This window comes from Panthera pardus, unplaced genomic scaffold (genome assembly GCF_024362965.1).
Source record: "Panthera pardus isolate Hobbes unplaced genomic scaffold, ASM2436296v1 HiC_scaffold_16, whole genome shotgun sequence".
NCBI lineage: Eukaryota > Metazoa > Chordata > Mammalia > Carnivora > Felidae > Panthera > Panthera pardus.
Genome location: NW_026526721.1, coordinates 7156383 through 7173701, shown reverse-complemented (window position 1 = coordinate 7173701; position 17319 = coordinate 7156383). Strand labels below are relative to the sequence as shown.

Below are 17319 nucleotides of genomic sequence, written 5' to 3'. Positions count from 1 at the left end.
GACCCTGAGCAGAAGACCCAGTTACACTGTGCCTGGACTCCTGACCCACACAAACTGTGACATAATTACCGTGCCTTGTTTCAGACTGCTGAGTTCATGGTCATTTATTACTCGGCAGTAGGTAACTAATACACATGGGGGTGACTTATCAGTCAGGAGGAGAACTGCTCAGAGGGCCTGTAACTCAAGAGGACACGTCCAGAGGCAATTGGTTCCCCTGGTGGTGGATTTTCAAGTGGCCACAGAAAAACCGGTACAGGATAGAGATTTCCCACTGAACCTCATGCTTGGAGACAGAGTCTCTGTCCACCCACTGCAGTGGGTCTTAAACCTCACTATGCTTGTGAGAACCCACGGCAGGGCCCTACCCATAGAGTTTCTGATTCAGAAGGTCTGGGGCAGGGCCTAAGAATCTGCATGGCTGGCAAGTTCCCAAGTGAGGCTGATGATGCTGGTCCTCGGACCTCACTTGGAGAACCATGGCTCTCTGATAAAGAAGTTCTAGCTATGTTTCGCATTTGATTTCAACGTCCAGCCTTTTCCTCATTTGATTTGAACATCTTTTGACAAATTTTTACAACCAAGGTTAAGATAAAGAGAAGGAACCGAAATTGCTATGTAACTTTGCGTAGTACGAAGTGTTTTTTATCCTCTGATTAGCCACCCCAGAGCTTCTGTTTGGGTGGAGTGACTAGAGAGCAATTAAACCAGGCTTTAAGAAATCACACTGGGGGCACCTGGGTGGTTCAGTGGGTTGAGCGTCCAACTTGGGCTCAGATCATGATCTCGTGGTTTGTGAGTTCAAGCCCCGCATCAGGCTCTGTGCTGACAGCCCAGAGATTGGAGCCTGCTTCGGATTCTGTGTCTCCCTCTCTCTCTGCCTCTACCCTGCTTGTGCTCTGTCATACTCCCTCTCTCTCAAAAAAAAAAAAAATTAAAAAATAATAAAATCACACTGTATCCACAGTTAGAGGTCCACTTGGGAGCCTGCAGGACACCCGTGTTTTCCCCACTTGCCGTCATCTCCCAGTTCCAGGGCTTTAGGAGTCTATGCCGTGCCCGCTATCCAAGGCAAGCCCCTCTGGGCCCTCATCCCCAGGTGGCAGGTGCCGCAGCAGCACAGACAGGCGCTTGGGAGGGACAACACCTCCTCCGAATGCATCAGTCCCGACATATGGTTTCACCATGGAGTCTTCGAGACTTGGCAAAGGCAGCAGACTGGGAGCATAAATGAAGTCTTGCCTGAGATTTGGGAAGAGCAGGGATGCTACCAAGTACCCAAAAAGGCTACGGCGGGGCTTCCACAAAGCCCAGAAGGCCATTTAAGACAAAACTGGACGAATGTCTCGCTGGGAGAAGCGATGCCATGCAGGGGTCAGGAGCGTACATCAGGGCAAACGAAGAAACGGGAGAAGCTGAGAAGGAAAAGGTCCTTCGTGTAATTATGAATATGAACTGAAGAGTGCTTTGGAGTTAGACTAAGACAGGAGCAGATAGCGAATGTTATTTTGAGATGTAATTTAAGAATTATTTATTTGGGAGAACACAGGAGTATCGTGTCACCCAAAATCATCTCGGCTGCTCACGCCTGTCGTAAAGCTTGCTAATCATCTGGGCTGGGTGGGTGTTGGAGAGCCTAACTGGAAACATCTGCTAAAATGGAATATGCTAATCAGGTCTTATTTTTATGATTTTGCTCACGATATAATTCTGAAGGAGTGGAATGGAGTGATCATCTGAGTAAACTCGTATTTATATGCAAAATGTAGGTGTCTTTGACTCTGCATTTCAAAATAGAGATGATGGATTTTTTCCATTAGAAACGTTTGGGTCACCCCAGCTGCCAGCTTTCATGTTTTTATTCCCCCCACCCCCCCAGGAGGTACAGGCACTTTATGGGCCTTTCCCAAGCTGCCGCAAAATGACTGATGGTTGGACTTCTTTTAATCCAAGTAATGCAGAGCGTCTGAAGCTTTGGTAATCGGATCCTACTGACTTTAAAGACCACTGCCAAAATATCCATAGCACAGAGGTTTGGCAACTTGATTTAATCATAGCGAAAGACTTACAAAGTGCGAAACGAGCCCCAAGATGGCTATGAAATGAGCCAGTTCAGAAACCGACTCAGGCTAAGAAGTTGTTCGATTTTGGTGCGTCTCCCTTGCTTTGTATCCCACCTCTCGAACCGCCTTCACCTTGGCCAAAGTTGGGGGCAGGTAACACACACAGAAGAGAGAAGATGTCAAGGGCAACCAACGACTTCAGATCGTAGGAGTAGTGTCTGCGGACATGTGAGGCTCAAGGCTGGCAAACCCCAAACCACAGTGCCCAGATCATCCCAGCGTGGGAAGATTAAGGCAACGGTGGACCCGGCCAGGGCCTCTCAAAGGGAAGCCAAGTGGTAAACTTAGAAGCCATCCCTTGTTCCTGTAAAGTGAGAAACTGGCTGTCCACGACGCTTTATTGACCAACAAGGTTACGGTTTGTGCTAAGAGCAGTAGATCGGTTCGCCGTTCAACCAATGTTTTATGATCCTGGCAGGGACTGAGGGTGATCTGTGACCAGGTGCTTCTCTGGAATTTCTGTCACAACCCCCGCTCGAGAGGCCTCTTTCCATTCTGGGCACACACACATGGAGGTTCCAACGTGAAACCTTTGGTCGTCTGCTCCAGAAAGACGCGGAGGAAGAGAGAGTGAGCAGGAAGGGCCTGGAGAGGCCAACACCGTTTGGGCGCCAAACATCCTATTTGCTTGGCTCTCGCTTGCACGGATTCCCCGACAAAATAAAACCAGAACACAAGACCCGAAGTTCAGCACACATCTCTGTTAGGCAACTTCAGTCGCTAACAAAGTGCAAATGCAGACTCCCGGGTCAATCTGATTTGCCATGCTAGGCCAAGCTTGTTTTATTACATACATTCTGCATTCTAAGAACTAGTAACTTCATATTGTAAACATTAAGCATACAGAGTTAAAATTCAAGGCCACATTCTATCATTGATTGTCTCTTTTGTCGTGTATCTTTGGCTGGCCGAGATCAACTCGTAGTGTATAAATGCATAAGTTATATAATTATTATATAAAAAGGGGGGAAAAAACATTGGCTTGTATACTTCATTCTGACAAACGCACAGCGTTTGCGACTCGAAAGGAAACCCGGAGCCTCTGCCCAACCCAAACGCCTAGATGGTTTCCGATGGCAGCATCGAAGAAGGCTACCCACCTCTTACCTGACCCTGTGGGGAACAGAGCCCCCCCCATAACGATGAGGTCCCGAATGTTTCTTTTAAATATCAGACAATTCCAGTTAAATTTTTCTTTTGACAGACAAACAAACAAACAAAAAAGAGAGATGCGTATTCTTGTTCCTGAATTCTACTACTTCCCCTCGTCCTGGACGCCATATTCTTCCTCTTAACACTGGGTTTGGTAGGGCACCGACCAATGAACCCGCAAGTCTCCCGACTCAGTCTCCGGCCTCTGCACTGTCCCAAGTCCAGTCTCCACTGCTTGACAAGCGTCTCCCCCAGCCCTCTGGCCTCCTCCTCCTCCGCTCCCTTCTCTTGCACCTCCTCCAGCCCTCTGTCTACAACCACACGCTCGCTGTCCGCAGACGGCCCCGGCCCCACCGCCGGGCTCAGTTCCCCTGATACCTTCCGGGAGCTGTGGCTCTCCCCCGAACGGAACGCATCTGATTTCACCCAAACAGCACGTTCTACTGAGTTCCATCTCGGTATCTGTCGACGGGCCACGGTCTCTCTCTTTTCTTTTTTGATATGTTTCTATTTTTAAATACAGGTAGTTTTCCTTAAAATGACATGTAAATGGTATGTCAGGGGAAGGCTGTGTTACCACTCTCACTGTACTTGAATCCCCGTTTGCGCTAGCGGGACCCCAAACTCCCCTCTGAAGTTTATACGCTTCTTAAGAACGCTTTCTTTGGCACTCTGTCCTCGTGAGTTCTTCAGGCTTCTACTTACAATGTCTTTTACAAGGTGGGTCCACACCCGAGGTGTCCAGATAACGTTACATTTTTCGCATCCTCTTTATTCCTGGAGTAATACTTGAGTAAATCCCTCCCGTTAAGAGTCTTTGGATCTCGTCCCTGGCTTCCTTCCCCAGCGCCAGTCAAGCTTTTACATTCCTCTTGAGGCACTTTTGATTCACGTTCTCCGATAGAGTTGGTGGCAATTTCTTGGTGATCGTATGCTGTTGGGAAAGGCGTCCCTCAGGTCGTTAGTAGTAAGTGCCCAGATGAGAAGGCATGTGGCTGCCCGGAAGCCTAGTGTTGGGGTATATACCTCCGGTTGGCGAATTCCAGTAGGGGTTTGGGGCGGCGAAGAAACTGGACGAGGTCACGGGTAGGGCGGGAGGGTGGGGGGCCACAAAGTTCATCTTCTGTGGGTGGGCGTGATAGGAGCCCATGTAAGGGAGGTCTGAGGGGTACTTGTACAGAGATGATTCTGGAGGGTGGGGCTGGAGGGCCTGGGCGATCCCGTGGAAGTCAAACTTGTAGGCGTAGCGCTTCCCGTGGACTTTGGTCATGATATTTTTGTCATAGTAGTAGCGGAGGGCGCGGCTGAGTTTGTCGTAGTTCATATTGGGTTTGCTTTTCCGTTCTCCCCAGCGCCGGGCCACCTCATCGGGGTCTGTCATCTTGAACTCCCCGTTGGTGCCTTCCCAGGTGATGCAGTTGGAGTTCGAGCTGTCCGACAGGAGCTCCAGGAGGAACTGCCACAGCTGAATCTGCCCACTCCCTGAGGGGGGCGGGGGGAAGGAAACAGAAGACCAGTGAGAACAGGTTCCGAGCTAAAGGCAGTGTTTCTTCAGAGACGGAAGCGGGTGCTTAGTGGTGTTCCCTGCAGACGCCTTAACCTGCCTGCGCGCCCGTCCCTCGGCTGCTGGGGATGGTGGCTGCCTTCCTCCCTCTTCTCCAGAATATTGCCCTTGGCTGAACAGGAGTTGCTTCACCTCCCCCCGCGACCCCCCAGGGCAACCCCCAGCCAGAGGGGCTGACACCGTGCACCACAGGCCCGTCTCACTGCCTCAAGGAGGGGCCAGCTCTGTGATGCTGTTCATACTCGTGAGCTCCTTGCAGGACCAGACCAGAGCAAGGTTCCGGCTAAGGCCACCAGCCCCCGCAGCCTCGCCCCTGCCCTGTCTGCTTCATCACTGCCTCTCTCCCAGAGACACACAATGAACTGAGCACCTGCACAAGTATCGGCATCCCAAGTTCTGTGTCTTGGGAACAGGGTCTTCGCTGAGGATCTTTGGTGATATCGGGCTCATCCACAGATCCCAGTAATGCAACGCAAAGAATTTCTACGGGGCAAAGTTTAGGTTGGTCCCATCCATGTCTGACTTCCTTAGAAGCATAGCCAAGCCAACTCTGTGTTTCAGGGGTGAAAGGGTTTATTTTTCCTATTTTGCGAGGCAGAAAGTGCCATTATGTTGATGGCAATAATGACTTAACACCATTTATATTGGCGAGGTCAAGTAAAATAATAAAAGTCATATTTAGGAAATGAACTTCTAAAAGTTTATGGAAAAAATAGAGAATGGAAGTAAACACCGTTATTTCTAACATAACATTTTGCTGGCACCCAGAAAGCAATTCTGTCAAAACTTTTCCTAGAACAGAATTAACCCACTCAAAATGAGGAAGTTTAGAAAAAGTTGGCTCTTTTTCAAACCAGATCACCTATTTCCAGTATTTAGGCAACTGCATCGTAACGGAAATCCACGGGTTGCCCTCGCGTTGCGATGCCAGTTGTGTTCAGAAGTTTCCAGAAGAAAATCTGCAGCAGTGAGTGACTGCAAGCCCTTCTGGGGAACCAAATGAGACTCCACCTTCATCAGCCAGATCTCAGTTAGCTGGGGGCACACAGAATTGTGTTCGATCCCACTGGAGAGACACATGGGTGTGTCTTTCAGCTCTTATTAAGTTTCGAGAAAAATCCAGGCATATCGTTCCAGCCACCACGTTACACTATTTTAAGATGACTTATGGCTTCCTCCAGGGAAGCAGCATGTAAATATCGACAGCAGTTTTGAGCACCAGGAGGAACTAAGATGTGCTGAACAGATTTTAGAAGCTTTGAAAGTAACTAAGAGGCCTGGCTTTCCTCCCAAACTCCAGCTCGAACTCTGCCTCAGGCTTGTCCCAAAAAGATGACTTTTTTAAACGTTTCTTTCTTTTTGAGAGAGAGACACAGAGAGAGCATGAGTGGGGGAGGGGCAGAGAGAGAGGGAGACGCAGACTCCCAAGCGGGCTCTGAGCTGTCAGCACAAGGCCCGACGCGGGGCTCAAACTCACGAACTGCGAGGTCATGACCTGAGCAGAAGTCAGACGCCTAACCGACGGAGCCCCCCAGGCGCCCCCCGAAAGAATACTTTTTATTGCACGATCAGCAAATTACCAAGAGATGTGATGAAATGACTGGCAACTATTCAGGGAGTTGATGTCACGTAAAAATCAATTAGAATTTCTTCCCCCCAAACCCTTCTCCCTAGCTAACTCCCTACATAAATTGCCCAACTCTTACATCCTTGTTTCCAGGCTGGCTACACGGAGATGGGTATATTTGTGAATTCATCCATGCAACAGCATCGTGAGAAAGGTCAGCCTTTTCTGAATGTGCTCTGGAAAATTCTCATTTTCACTCTACAGCACATTTGAAATACATTAACAGCTTGTCATTCAACTCAATGGAAGCCTGTGCTTTTTCGGAACCGCATATTCAAACTGTTCTCAATCAAGTTTTGGTTGCCCCGAACATCTCATTAATATGCATTTGAAAAAATATGAAGAACGGTATGAGAAAACCATATGGTTTTAGTGTACATATTGTAACCAAAGGATTCCTACTTGACAAAAATTCCACACATGACCTGGGAATAGGGAAAAACAAAATTTTTTTATTTAACAGCCCAACATATGCTTCCATGTAAACACGTAGAGTTGTCTGAAAATAAATATTCACTGTGAACGTCCTCCCACAGAGAAAGCAATCCCATAGATTGTGCATAAACACACAGACCTTCCCAGATAGCCAGAATAATGGCCGGTATTTATTCAAACCTTGGCATTGCTCCTAGGAATCTGTCCCTTGCCCACTTCCTTTAGGAACCTGCACAGAGACAGCCAGTGGACAAAAGTGGTTTCATACCCCTCCTGCTTCTGAAGCACTAGAAAGGCAGAGATCTAAATGCGCAGCTGGAAATCCAAAGACGCGCGATTTCTTACTAGACTCTTTTGCCCGTTAACCTTTAAGACACAGCCTCTTGAGCATTTCAAGGATCTATGGGCATAAGAGATCTTTACACAAAATTCATCACCTTCCAAACCTGAGAACAAAAGGGAAAATGCAAAATCAATCGCTGTTTAAGTAAATGTTATAAAATGCAACGGCGTGCCCAGAGCATTAACTGTTAAATTTAATACTCGTAACAAAATCCCTTGGATCCGCAGTATGGAGCAGGTTTTCTTGGGCAAGAATTGCCAAGGAGGCACGGTGGCTGCTGAGGACTCAGCCAATGGTAGATGAACTGAGTTCCTGGTGGCCACAAATTTCAAAAGCAATTTATGAAGACGAAAACATGTCCTGTGCGATAAAAGTGCATTTGAGAACACAGAACGGGGGAGGTCAGACAAGGATATCTAAGTTGTGGGAAGCCTAAGAGGGGCTTGGGCCGTTCACTGGCCAAGCCGACAAGTGAAAGGAGAGGTCCTTAGACTCAGGATCCGGCATCCGGCAGCCTGGCCACCTCCCCCCTTCCCCCATCGCCCTCCTTTGGGAAAACCTTTCCAGTCTGTTTTCTCACCCTATCTTGGTAGCGGCTTTCCAACATCAGTAAGAAGTAGCTACTTTTACCCAGGATCGGGTGAGGTAATTAACAAAGCCAGGATTGGTGGGAGAAACAATGATGTTGGTTGTGCCCCGCCCACAGGAGAACCCAATGGGATAAGGGGGGGGGGGGAGGGGTACGCCTGGAAGAGAATGAAAGGCAATGCTTTTATGTTTAGAAGGAAGGTGGTCTCTTCGTGCAACGGAAAGAGAAGAGAAGTAACAGCAGCAAAGAAGTACAACTAAGCAGAAAAGGGCAAAGCACCTAAAAGGTTTATAAAGCACAGAGAAAAGCAGAGCTGGGAGTGACTCAGCAGCTGTGGGTCCAGAAGGAGGGGTGTCCCCCCCCCCCGAAGAGCGGGGCTCAGCGGCCACCACCTGACGGAGGGACAGAGCAGGAAATGAAGCAGAGAGGGGCCCCCAAAGCACCACGGTGGCAGCCAGTGGAGGCCACTTTCTGCCGTCGCCGGGCACGCGGCAGAGAAACCCGTGGGCACAGCCTGGCCCCTCCACCATGCCGAGCCCCAGGCAGCTGGCATGTCCCAGGGCGGAGGCTTTGCTCCGGGCTCAGTGTGGCTCAGACAGGACTTGGTAGAGTGCAGGGCAGTACGGTGTCTGGAAGCACCACTCTGGAATCATCCCTACCGCCGCTGGATCCTGGTGCTGGCATGCACGGGGCCTTGGGCAGCTCACCTAGTGTTCTGTGCCTCAGTGCCCTCATCTATAAAATGGGGGTGATGGTAACAGCATCTTGCCAGGACACTGTGAGGATAAACTCAACACATGAAGGGTCTTACCATGATTTGTTTGAGCTGAAAACCAGAGGGTTTTTTTTTTTTTAATTTTTTCTTTTAACATTTATTTATTTTTGAGACAGAGAGAAAGAGAGCATGAACAGGGGAGGGTCAGAGAAAGAGGGAGACACAGAATCTGAAACAGGCTCCAGGCTCTGAGCTGTCAGCACAGAGCCCGACGCGGGGCTCGAACCCAAAGACCGCGAGATCATGACTTGAGCCGAAGTCAGATGCTTAACCGACTGAGCCACCCAGGCGCCCTGGTTTTTTTTATGTTCATTTATTTTTAAGAAAGAGAGAGACAGAGTGCTAGCGGGGTGGGGCAGAGAGAGAGGGAGACACAGAATCCAAAGCAGGCTCCAGGCTCCGAGCTGTCAGCGCAGAGCCCGACGTGGGGCTCAAACCCACAAACCGCAAGATCATGACCTGAGCCGAAGTCGGACGCTTAACCAACTGAGCCACCCAGGTGCTCCGAAAACCAGAGTTTAAAGAGAGGCACATACCTTGCCTAGAGCTACAAGAGGAGAGAACGAAGCCAAGTGCCCCTCCCCGTGCACCCCATGTTGGCCGTGAAAAACTGTGAATGGTGTTCTCGGGCTGGCTGACGGCCACCGAAAGCCTACTCTTTGCCAATACCATTCTGAACACTTGTATTTATTTAATTCCCCCCAAGAATCGTGAGGGAGCCCACTGTTGAGATGAGGACATTAGACCCCAGAGAGATAGAGTGATTCATGTTGCCCAATGTCAGCAAAGGTTGGAACCCAGTGTCTAAGCTCAGACGCCCGAATCCCAGCACGAACCATTGCTTTCAGGCCTGACCTCCACTCCCTCGAGTCCTCCCCAGGTCGTCCTTTCCCTTGGCCTGGGGCTTGGGAGGTTCAAAGTGGAAGACTGGACACTCCTACCTCCTAACCAATGACAAAACATCCCTAAAACTGGTCTCTGGCTTTGCACGAAGCTGGATACAATTCATGCCCCCCATTAAAGAGTGTCCAGTTAGCACCGGGGCGGCGGGGGGGGGGGCCACTGAACACAACCCAAGAAGGTGCCTTCATGGAAAGGCAGCCTCAGTTCATTAGAGAAGCCACATACATGTTCAGCCATTCTAATGGGACATCAAGGGGCTGTGTGGTTTACGTGTGATCCATGACGTAATCGTTCAGGGATGGGACGCACCTCTCAGCAGGAGACACATGGCCCCAAGTGCACGTCACATGAATATCTGGAACCGAGACCTTGAGATGCGGTTACTCTCTCGTGCGTTTACACACCACGATGTCACCTTCCCACTTAAAATGATTTAAAAAGTTTGCGGTGTACAAAGAGCGAAGGCAGCAGTTTGAAGTGATGAAGGGCTTACTTATCAGAGAATGGGAAAACAGAGTCAAACAGGAAGAGGGAGTCTCATCCCCAGAAAGACCAGAGACATTCTGGTTTTGGGGGTGGGGGAAGCCACGTGAATACGACGGACGCGCGTGCAGCCCGAGGAGAGATGGAAAGAAGCCTAATCATTATCAACTGAGTAAAACAAGTCTTTATCTTCAAGCCCCTGGTTGGAGGTCACCATCTTCCCCAGGCCAAGTGAGGATGGTCTTAGTGGACAAAGGGCTGTCCTTTGCTCCCAGTGGACTTGCTGACCTACTGTGGACAGAGCCATTTTCCCAGCACCTACACGGTTGTAGAACTCAAGGGAAATCCTTCCTTTCTATTCTCTTGGCCCCCATTCTCCAAGGCCTCCCTCCTCCCTCGGGCTCACTCAGGAGCGGTGCAGGGCAAGAAAATAAAACCAGACTCTGGAGACGGAGAATCAGGGTTCAAATGCGACTTCCCGTTTTATTGGCTGTGTGACCCAGGGAAAGTCACCTAATTTCTCTGGACCTCTGACTCCTCTGTAGGATGAAGATAATGACCTCCCAGGGCTGTGTCATGCAGCGGCATGGCAGACTTAAGCACTTGCCCGGGCATTTCCACAGGGTGGGAGCTATTTGATTGTTATTTCACATGATTGTATTAAAGTCCCCAGAGTGCTCCCGCGTCTGTTCCTTTCCTCTTTCTAATCTATCCTGAACACTGATGCCAGATCAGTCTTCCTGAGGCATGGCTGATAACAGTAATCTCCCAACATAGTAATCCTTTTTATTTGAACCGTTACGAAGCAGTTCGAAATGGAGAGCTGAGCCCGGGATTGGGGGGGACCAGACACCCGGGAGCCTTGGCCACCAGTTGGACGCTCCCTTGAGAGCAAAGCACCTGTGTGGCAGTGTTGTAATCACCCGTGTTCATTTCTCCACCAGAATGTGAGGACCTCGAAGGTCAAGGACGGTATCTCCTTACTCCTCGCATTTGTTTCTTCAACAAATGATTACTGAGCGCCTGGTCTAGTCCCCAGGGTTGAGCAATAGACAGTCCCTTTTTTTAAAAAACTATTTTTAAAAATATGTATTCATTTTTGAGAGAGCGTGAGTGGGGCAGAGGCAGGGGCGGGGACGGGGGGCGGGGGACAAAGGATCTGAGGCAGCAAATTCAACGTGGGGCTTGAACTCACAAACCGAGAGATCAGGACCCGAGCCGAAGTCGGAGCTCAACCGACTGAGCCACCCGGGCGCCCCTAAAACAGTCCCTTCTAACGGCTCACATGCCTCAGAGGGGTTTTTCTGAACCAGTGACCATTACCTAAAATTTAATGTCAAAGCTGCAGATACTTGATAATGATATTTCGTGTTCTCAAAGCACAGATTCCCTTGTGGGGACGAATGCTGCTTGAATCTGAACTTTTCCGTTTCCAACCCTATTTTGGCCTCCGTGTTTAGGAAATATACATTCCAGCTTGTACTTGCAATATGCCTGTGTCATCTTGGCATTTGAATGTGCTGTTGAAAACCCTCAGCATATGCTGTGAATTTCGGAAGTGGATGCCAGCACAGCTGGTTCTGATCTGAATACAAACAAATACAACAGTTTGGTTGGCACTGAAATGTGATGACAGGTGACGATCTTTGGCGAGGTACGGGTCACAAGTGGGCCAATTAAGAATCTGCACCCTCTCCTAGCCTCTAACTTCACAAACAGACCGTTCATCGAAGATGATCCTACATTTGAAGCCTTCGGGTTGGAGTCAAGGTTCTCCTTTTTAGGATAGGGTTTGACCTCCCTGTGTCATGGGATGAACTGTGTCCCCTCTCCCCCAAATTCACACGTTGGAATCTTAATCCCCAGTATCTCAGAATGTGATTTTTTTTTTTTTTTTTTTTTTTGGAAAAAGGGGCTTTACAGAGCTGTTTGAGTGAAAGTGACGTTAGGGTAGGTCTAATCCAGTATGACTGGTGTCCTTATAAAGGGAAATCTGGACACAGAGACACGCACAGAGAGAAGACAGGTAAAGAGACCCAGGGATAAGACAGCCGTCTACAAGCCAAGGAGAGAGGTCCGGAACAGATCCGTCCTTCATGGCCCTCGGAAGGAACAAACGCTGCCTGTCACGTGACACGTCGATTTTGGACTTCTGGCCTCCAGATTGTAGGATGGTAAATATCTGTCATCTAAGCCCCCGGTTTGTGGTGTTTGTTACGGCAGCCCTAGGCAACTGATACAGTTCAGATTCGGTGATCCTGCCCTTTGCTGCAGCTAAGACCTTAATGGATTCCATGACCCGTTTAGTTTTTTTCCCCTCTTGCAAATAATCCAACGAGATCTAAACTCCACCTTGTGCAGCTGGAAGGATTTCTCGCCAATACAAGTTAGTCTTTCAAAATAGCCACTGCCAAAAAGGTAACTTTGTTAGGGGCAAAACCACCAGCAGTCTCTCACCTGGATTTGCAAGGCGGCTACTTGTTGGTCCGAGAATCTGATAAGGATCTACAACAAAAAGAAAAGAAGTCAAATCCCAGAGACCTTGTCGCGGCTTGGTGTGATGTCACTGCAGGTATGATACCCCCGACTTGTGTTTCCAGGTGTCAGAGTCATTGTATCCCCCACACCAAAGTCGCCCAGCACCACTTCCTGTACTGAATAAGAGGTCACGTGGAATCCGAGAGAAGTTTCTTGCCAAAGACCTCCTAAGCTCAGCTCTGGCTTGGGGTTCCTGACTCCTGGCTGTCTCCATCCCAGGACATAAACTGGGCAAACATGTGCTATGTCCCCACTGGGTCCGGGGCCACGCCGGCCACGTTGTTCAGCACACCGGCAATATCAACGGTGTTCCGTTGGATATCACCAATCCGCGGTGTTCCGCATGGGGCCTGGCATGAGTGCGGGCTTGCGGCATGTGGCCTGGGGGTAAAATTAAAAGGATTTGTCTGTCACAGAGAAGGGACGTGTGTGCAAGCAGAATGTTCTTTCCATATTTACTGCATAGGTTTGGAAATGTCTTAGCAAAATCTCGAGTTATCCCTACTGAGTAGACTGATAATTTGGTCCATATTTTATGCATGGAGCCATGATAAAGAAGACAAAATCTTGGGGCGCCTGGGTGGCTCAGTCGGTTGAGCGTCTGACTTCAGCTCAGGTCATGATTTCGCGGTCCGTGAGTGCGGGCCCCGCGTCGGGCTCTGTGCTGACAGCTCAGAGCCTGGAGCCTGTTTCGGATCCTGGGTCTCCCTCTCTCTCTGCCCCTCCCCCCGTTCATGCTCTGTCTCTCTCTGTCTCAAAAATAAATAAACGTTAAAAAAAAATTTAAAGAAGACAAAATCACATTAACTTCATTTAGAAGTGACACATTTTAGAAACATGCTGCTAAGCCTACTTCTTTTTCGATGGCCGTCAAGATGTTCCCTGAAACATACCTAACTGAGGACGCTGGTCTTCAGTTTTGGGCACTGCGGAAGGAGATGGTTGAGCAGCTGAAAATCCCAAAATAAAAGAGAGAGTTAGTTATAACTTCTATCTGGCCACTCATCTTTGATGTTGTATTATCATCCCATCGATTAGCTTAGCTATTAACATAATAGTCTTACTCTTAGACTAAGAGTAAGACTAAGACTCTTACTCTAAGACATGACATGCTCAGGTCATGATGTTGTGGCTCGTGAGTTCGAGCCCCGCTTCAGGCTCTGTGCTGACAGCTCAGAGCCTGGAGCCTGCTTCGGAATCTGTGTCTCCCTCTCTCTCTGCTCCTCCCCTGCTTGTGCACGCGCGCGCTCTCTCTCAAAAATGAATAAATAAACTTAGAAAAAAAAAAGAATCATTGCATCTAAAGATCAAGTTGCTCTTTGCTGCCAAAGGAACAAACATTTTATGCTGATAAAGCGTAGATACCCTGCAGAAATCAGCACGCTACCAATGGTCACCAAACGTCACCAATGGTCATCTCCTGGTGAGAAGCAGATTCAAGCAACGGGAGCCAACACCGTACCTTTCGACTGGGGGGTGGGGTGGCCGTGACTGGTCCAGGCTGATCTCCTGGGTGGGTCATAAGGTAAATCTGCAAAGACAAATAAAATGACTGAAAGACCAATAATGTAATTTTATAATACATATTTTGTATGCTTTTTGTTTTGCGTCCGTTAGAATAAATACCGTGGATGAAAATCCAGCAATCCAAAGAAATACCCAACCTGTATCCCATTAGATTTGCGTTTTACTCAGAAATTATCATTTTGTTCATTTTATCGATCTAACGTTTTCACCCGTTGATCTGGAAACTCTCCTTGAGAGATTCTTACAGGGCTTCCTGAGCCTTCTAAGGAAACTTCCTACGACCACAGGTCAAGACCACATAAAGAGTTTCTTGCAATCTACTTTGGCCTGCTTCCACCTGGAACTGACCTAAGTTCATCCCTTTGTTACCTTCATGAGCCACTCAGAACAGAGCTGACCAATCTGATAAGTCCACCAATTCATGCTCGAGGTCTGCCCCTAAATCCCCTAAATGACACTTCTTCCTTGGAAATGAGCATGGCCTCCTCATCCTCTTACTTGCCATCTGCCTCTCTCAGTCACCCCTCATTTCTTTTTATAATCTCACCCAGTTATATATATATATATATATATATATATATATATATATATATATATATATCTTTAAATGTTAATGTTTATTTTCTGAGAGAGAAAGACAGAGCATGAGTGGGGGAGGGGCAGAGAGAGAGGGAGACACAGACTCAGAAGCAGACTCCAGGCTCCGAGCTGTCAGCACAGGGCCCGATGCGGGGCTCGAACTCACAAACTGAGAGATCATGACCGGAGCTGAATTCGGACGCCCAACCAGCTGAGCCACCCAGGCCCCCCTCACCCAGTCCTATTAAATCAGTCGTAACTGTCCAGTTATTTCTCCATGTAAATATCTACTATAGCTCTTTCTCTAAATGAATTTAGAAGTTCTCTAAAAGAACTGCATGCGATCAATCGCAAGACCGGCATAATATTGTTCCCACAACATGTTAGCGATGACGGTAAGAGCTTAAGTGTATGCAACGGTTTCTTTGCATTCATAACGTATTGTCATCTGTCTCGTAAATCTTCAGTGCACTTTGCACATACAAAGTTAGTAACTCTCCTTCCCACCCTCGGTGCAAGTTATGTTAACGATTATGAAGACTCTAAGTCATTTCAAGGTCCTTTCAAAAACGTATTCCAGAACAGGTGCACCTGGGTGGCTCAGTCGGTCAAGCGTTTGACTTCGGCTCAGGTCGTGAACTCACAGGTTCATGAGTTCGAGCCCTGCATCGGGCTCTGTGCTGACAGTGCAGAGCCTGCTTCAGATTCTGTGTCTCCCTCTCTCTCCGCCCCTCCCTTGCTCATGCGCTCTGTCTCTCAAAATAAACACATAAACTTAAAATAGACTCCAGAACATCACCATGCGTATCCTTACTAAGTGTGCACACACGAAGTGATTTCTACATGAAATCTTATTGTAGAACCACTTCAAAACTATGCCTTCTTGGATTGATGGGGGCTCAGTTCCATGCCATGGGTCATTCTGGGCCAACTGAAAGCCACAGCCAGATACTTGAGGTATTCTGCTGCTGGACATCTGGAAATGGCTATCAAATCTCACTTGCAGGGCAGGCAATCTAATTCGTTTTAAGCCTCTCTTTAAACAGACTATGTAACCCTGTTTTAGACTGGTAGTTTGGCGGGTCAATCCTCAAAGGGTCTGCCTATGTTGCAAAAGATGCATCTCTTGGGGCACCTCGGTGGCTCAGTCAAGCGTCTGGCTCTTGGCTTCGGCTCGGGTCATGATCCCGTGGTTCTGTGAATTCACGCCTCACGTCGGGCTCCGTGCTGGCAGCACGGAGCCTGCTTGGGGTTCACTCTCTCCCTCTGCCTCTGCCCTTCCCCGACTCGCGCTCTGTCTCTCTCAAAATAAACAAATAAAAGAATAAAAAGATGTGCCTCTTCTTACTTTCGGATCCCAAAGAGCATACCGCTGAAATGCAATGTGAAATTCAACACAGAGTTGCCTTAATTTATTTGGTCTGTTTGGCTACAAGCACCTCGGCTCGTGTGGTCTGTGAAATCCTACCCTTTATAGCTTTGGTTGAGTAAAAGATAAATTTTTTTTTTTTTTAAACTCCAGTCCTGCTCACCGCTTCTTCTCAGCTGGTATTTTTGCATTTTGGATCATAAGCCATTCCCACTCGGCTCCTCAGATTCTCACTTTTCTGGTGTTGGGGGTTGCACACGGGAATTAAATCTGCAGCCGCTATCAATTTACGGCTGAATGTCAACTTAAGTCTCTGGGCGCCCTTCGCACACAGATACCCACCCGGTTGAATTTTGTCTAAAAAAAAAAAATGGTCAGCCAGAGCTTCAATCTGAGAACTGTCTCAGAAAGAACACTTGGACTACTGTACCAGCGTCTAGCCGAATTCAGGAGCAGACAGGCACACGGACAAAGGGGCTTCTGTTGACCACATGAAAAAAAAAAGCAAGGCAATACCAAAATGTGTTCTCGATCCCAGGTCTCAAAGGGTGGCCCACGGACCAGCAAGACTGGTAACATCTGGGAGCTGGTTAGGAAGGCAGAATCTCACTCCAGGGCTACCGAGCCAGAATCTGCCCTTTAACGAGGTCCCGGGTGACCTGGGAGCGCACTGAACAATGCCGGAGCGAGCCCGTTCTAGATCATCTCCGTTACATGTTTCTAGGCAGGAATCTGTGTTCCCGCAGATAACAGATCTCAGAACCGCTGAGCGTGTCAGGACAAATGAGAAAATGCGTGCAGAGAGTTCTACGCTGGTTACCTTCCCCAGAGAGAATGCGAGCGGAACGAACGGCCGTTGGTCGCTGGTCCGCTACTACGTTAAACATGAAAAGTACTGCTCATGTGATGTGACTGGAAAAAATTAACCACCCCACTAGCAAGAGGCAAATATTTTGAAACTCTTTATTCATAAAACCCTTCTCCGGGTCTATAACTGTGTTCCACCCTCCCCTGAAAATAAGTCAGGACCTTAACAACACGAAGTCTGACTCTAAGCCAAGAATCTGAGATGTTTATATGAACGATGATTAACATGTTCACAAACATATTGCCACGGAAGATAAGTCGGCTTTTGTTTTCGTTCATGAAATTCTGGTCCAGTGCTTCCTTATCAGCTGCCGCTCACGCGCTGGGGGCACTGAGTTTCCCTCCCCAGGGAGGTGACTCTGGGAAAAGGCTGAATGAAGCCGTACTGATTCAGGAGGACACGCCGGGGCCTCTCCAGCCACCCCATCTCACAGCACGGCCAGCC

General features: G+C 48.5%; 1 protein-coding gene across 9 annotated transcripts in view; it reads right to left on the bottom strand.

Moving 5' to 3' along the window:
* Positions 1 to 2872: 2872 nt before the first annotated feature.
* Positions 2873 to 17319, bottom strand: part of ERG (ETS transcription factor ERG) — a 264354-nt gene continuing 249907 nt past the window's right edge. For all 9 annotated transcript variants that reach the window (XM_019420350.2, XM_019420352.2, XM_019420349.2 and 6 more), the window contains 4 exons: positions 13995 to 14063; positions 13426 to 13482; positions 12452 to 12499; positions 2873 to 4757 (listed from right to left, as the gene is read on the bottom strand). In XM_019420350.2, coding sequence (XP_019275895.1) covers positions 4237 to 4757; positions 12452 to 12499; positions 13426 to 13482; positions 13995 to 14063 — 695 coding nt within the window. In that variant the 3' untranslated portion in view covers positions 2873 to 4236. The remainder of the gene's footprint in view (positions 4758 to 12451; positions 12500 to 13425; positions 13483 to 13994; positions 14064 to 17319) is intronic.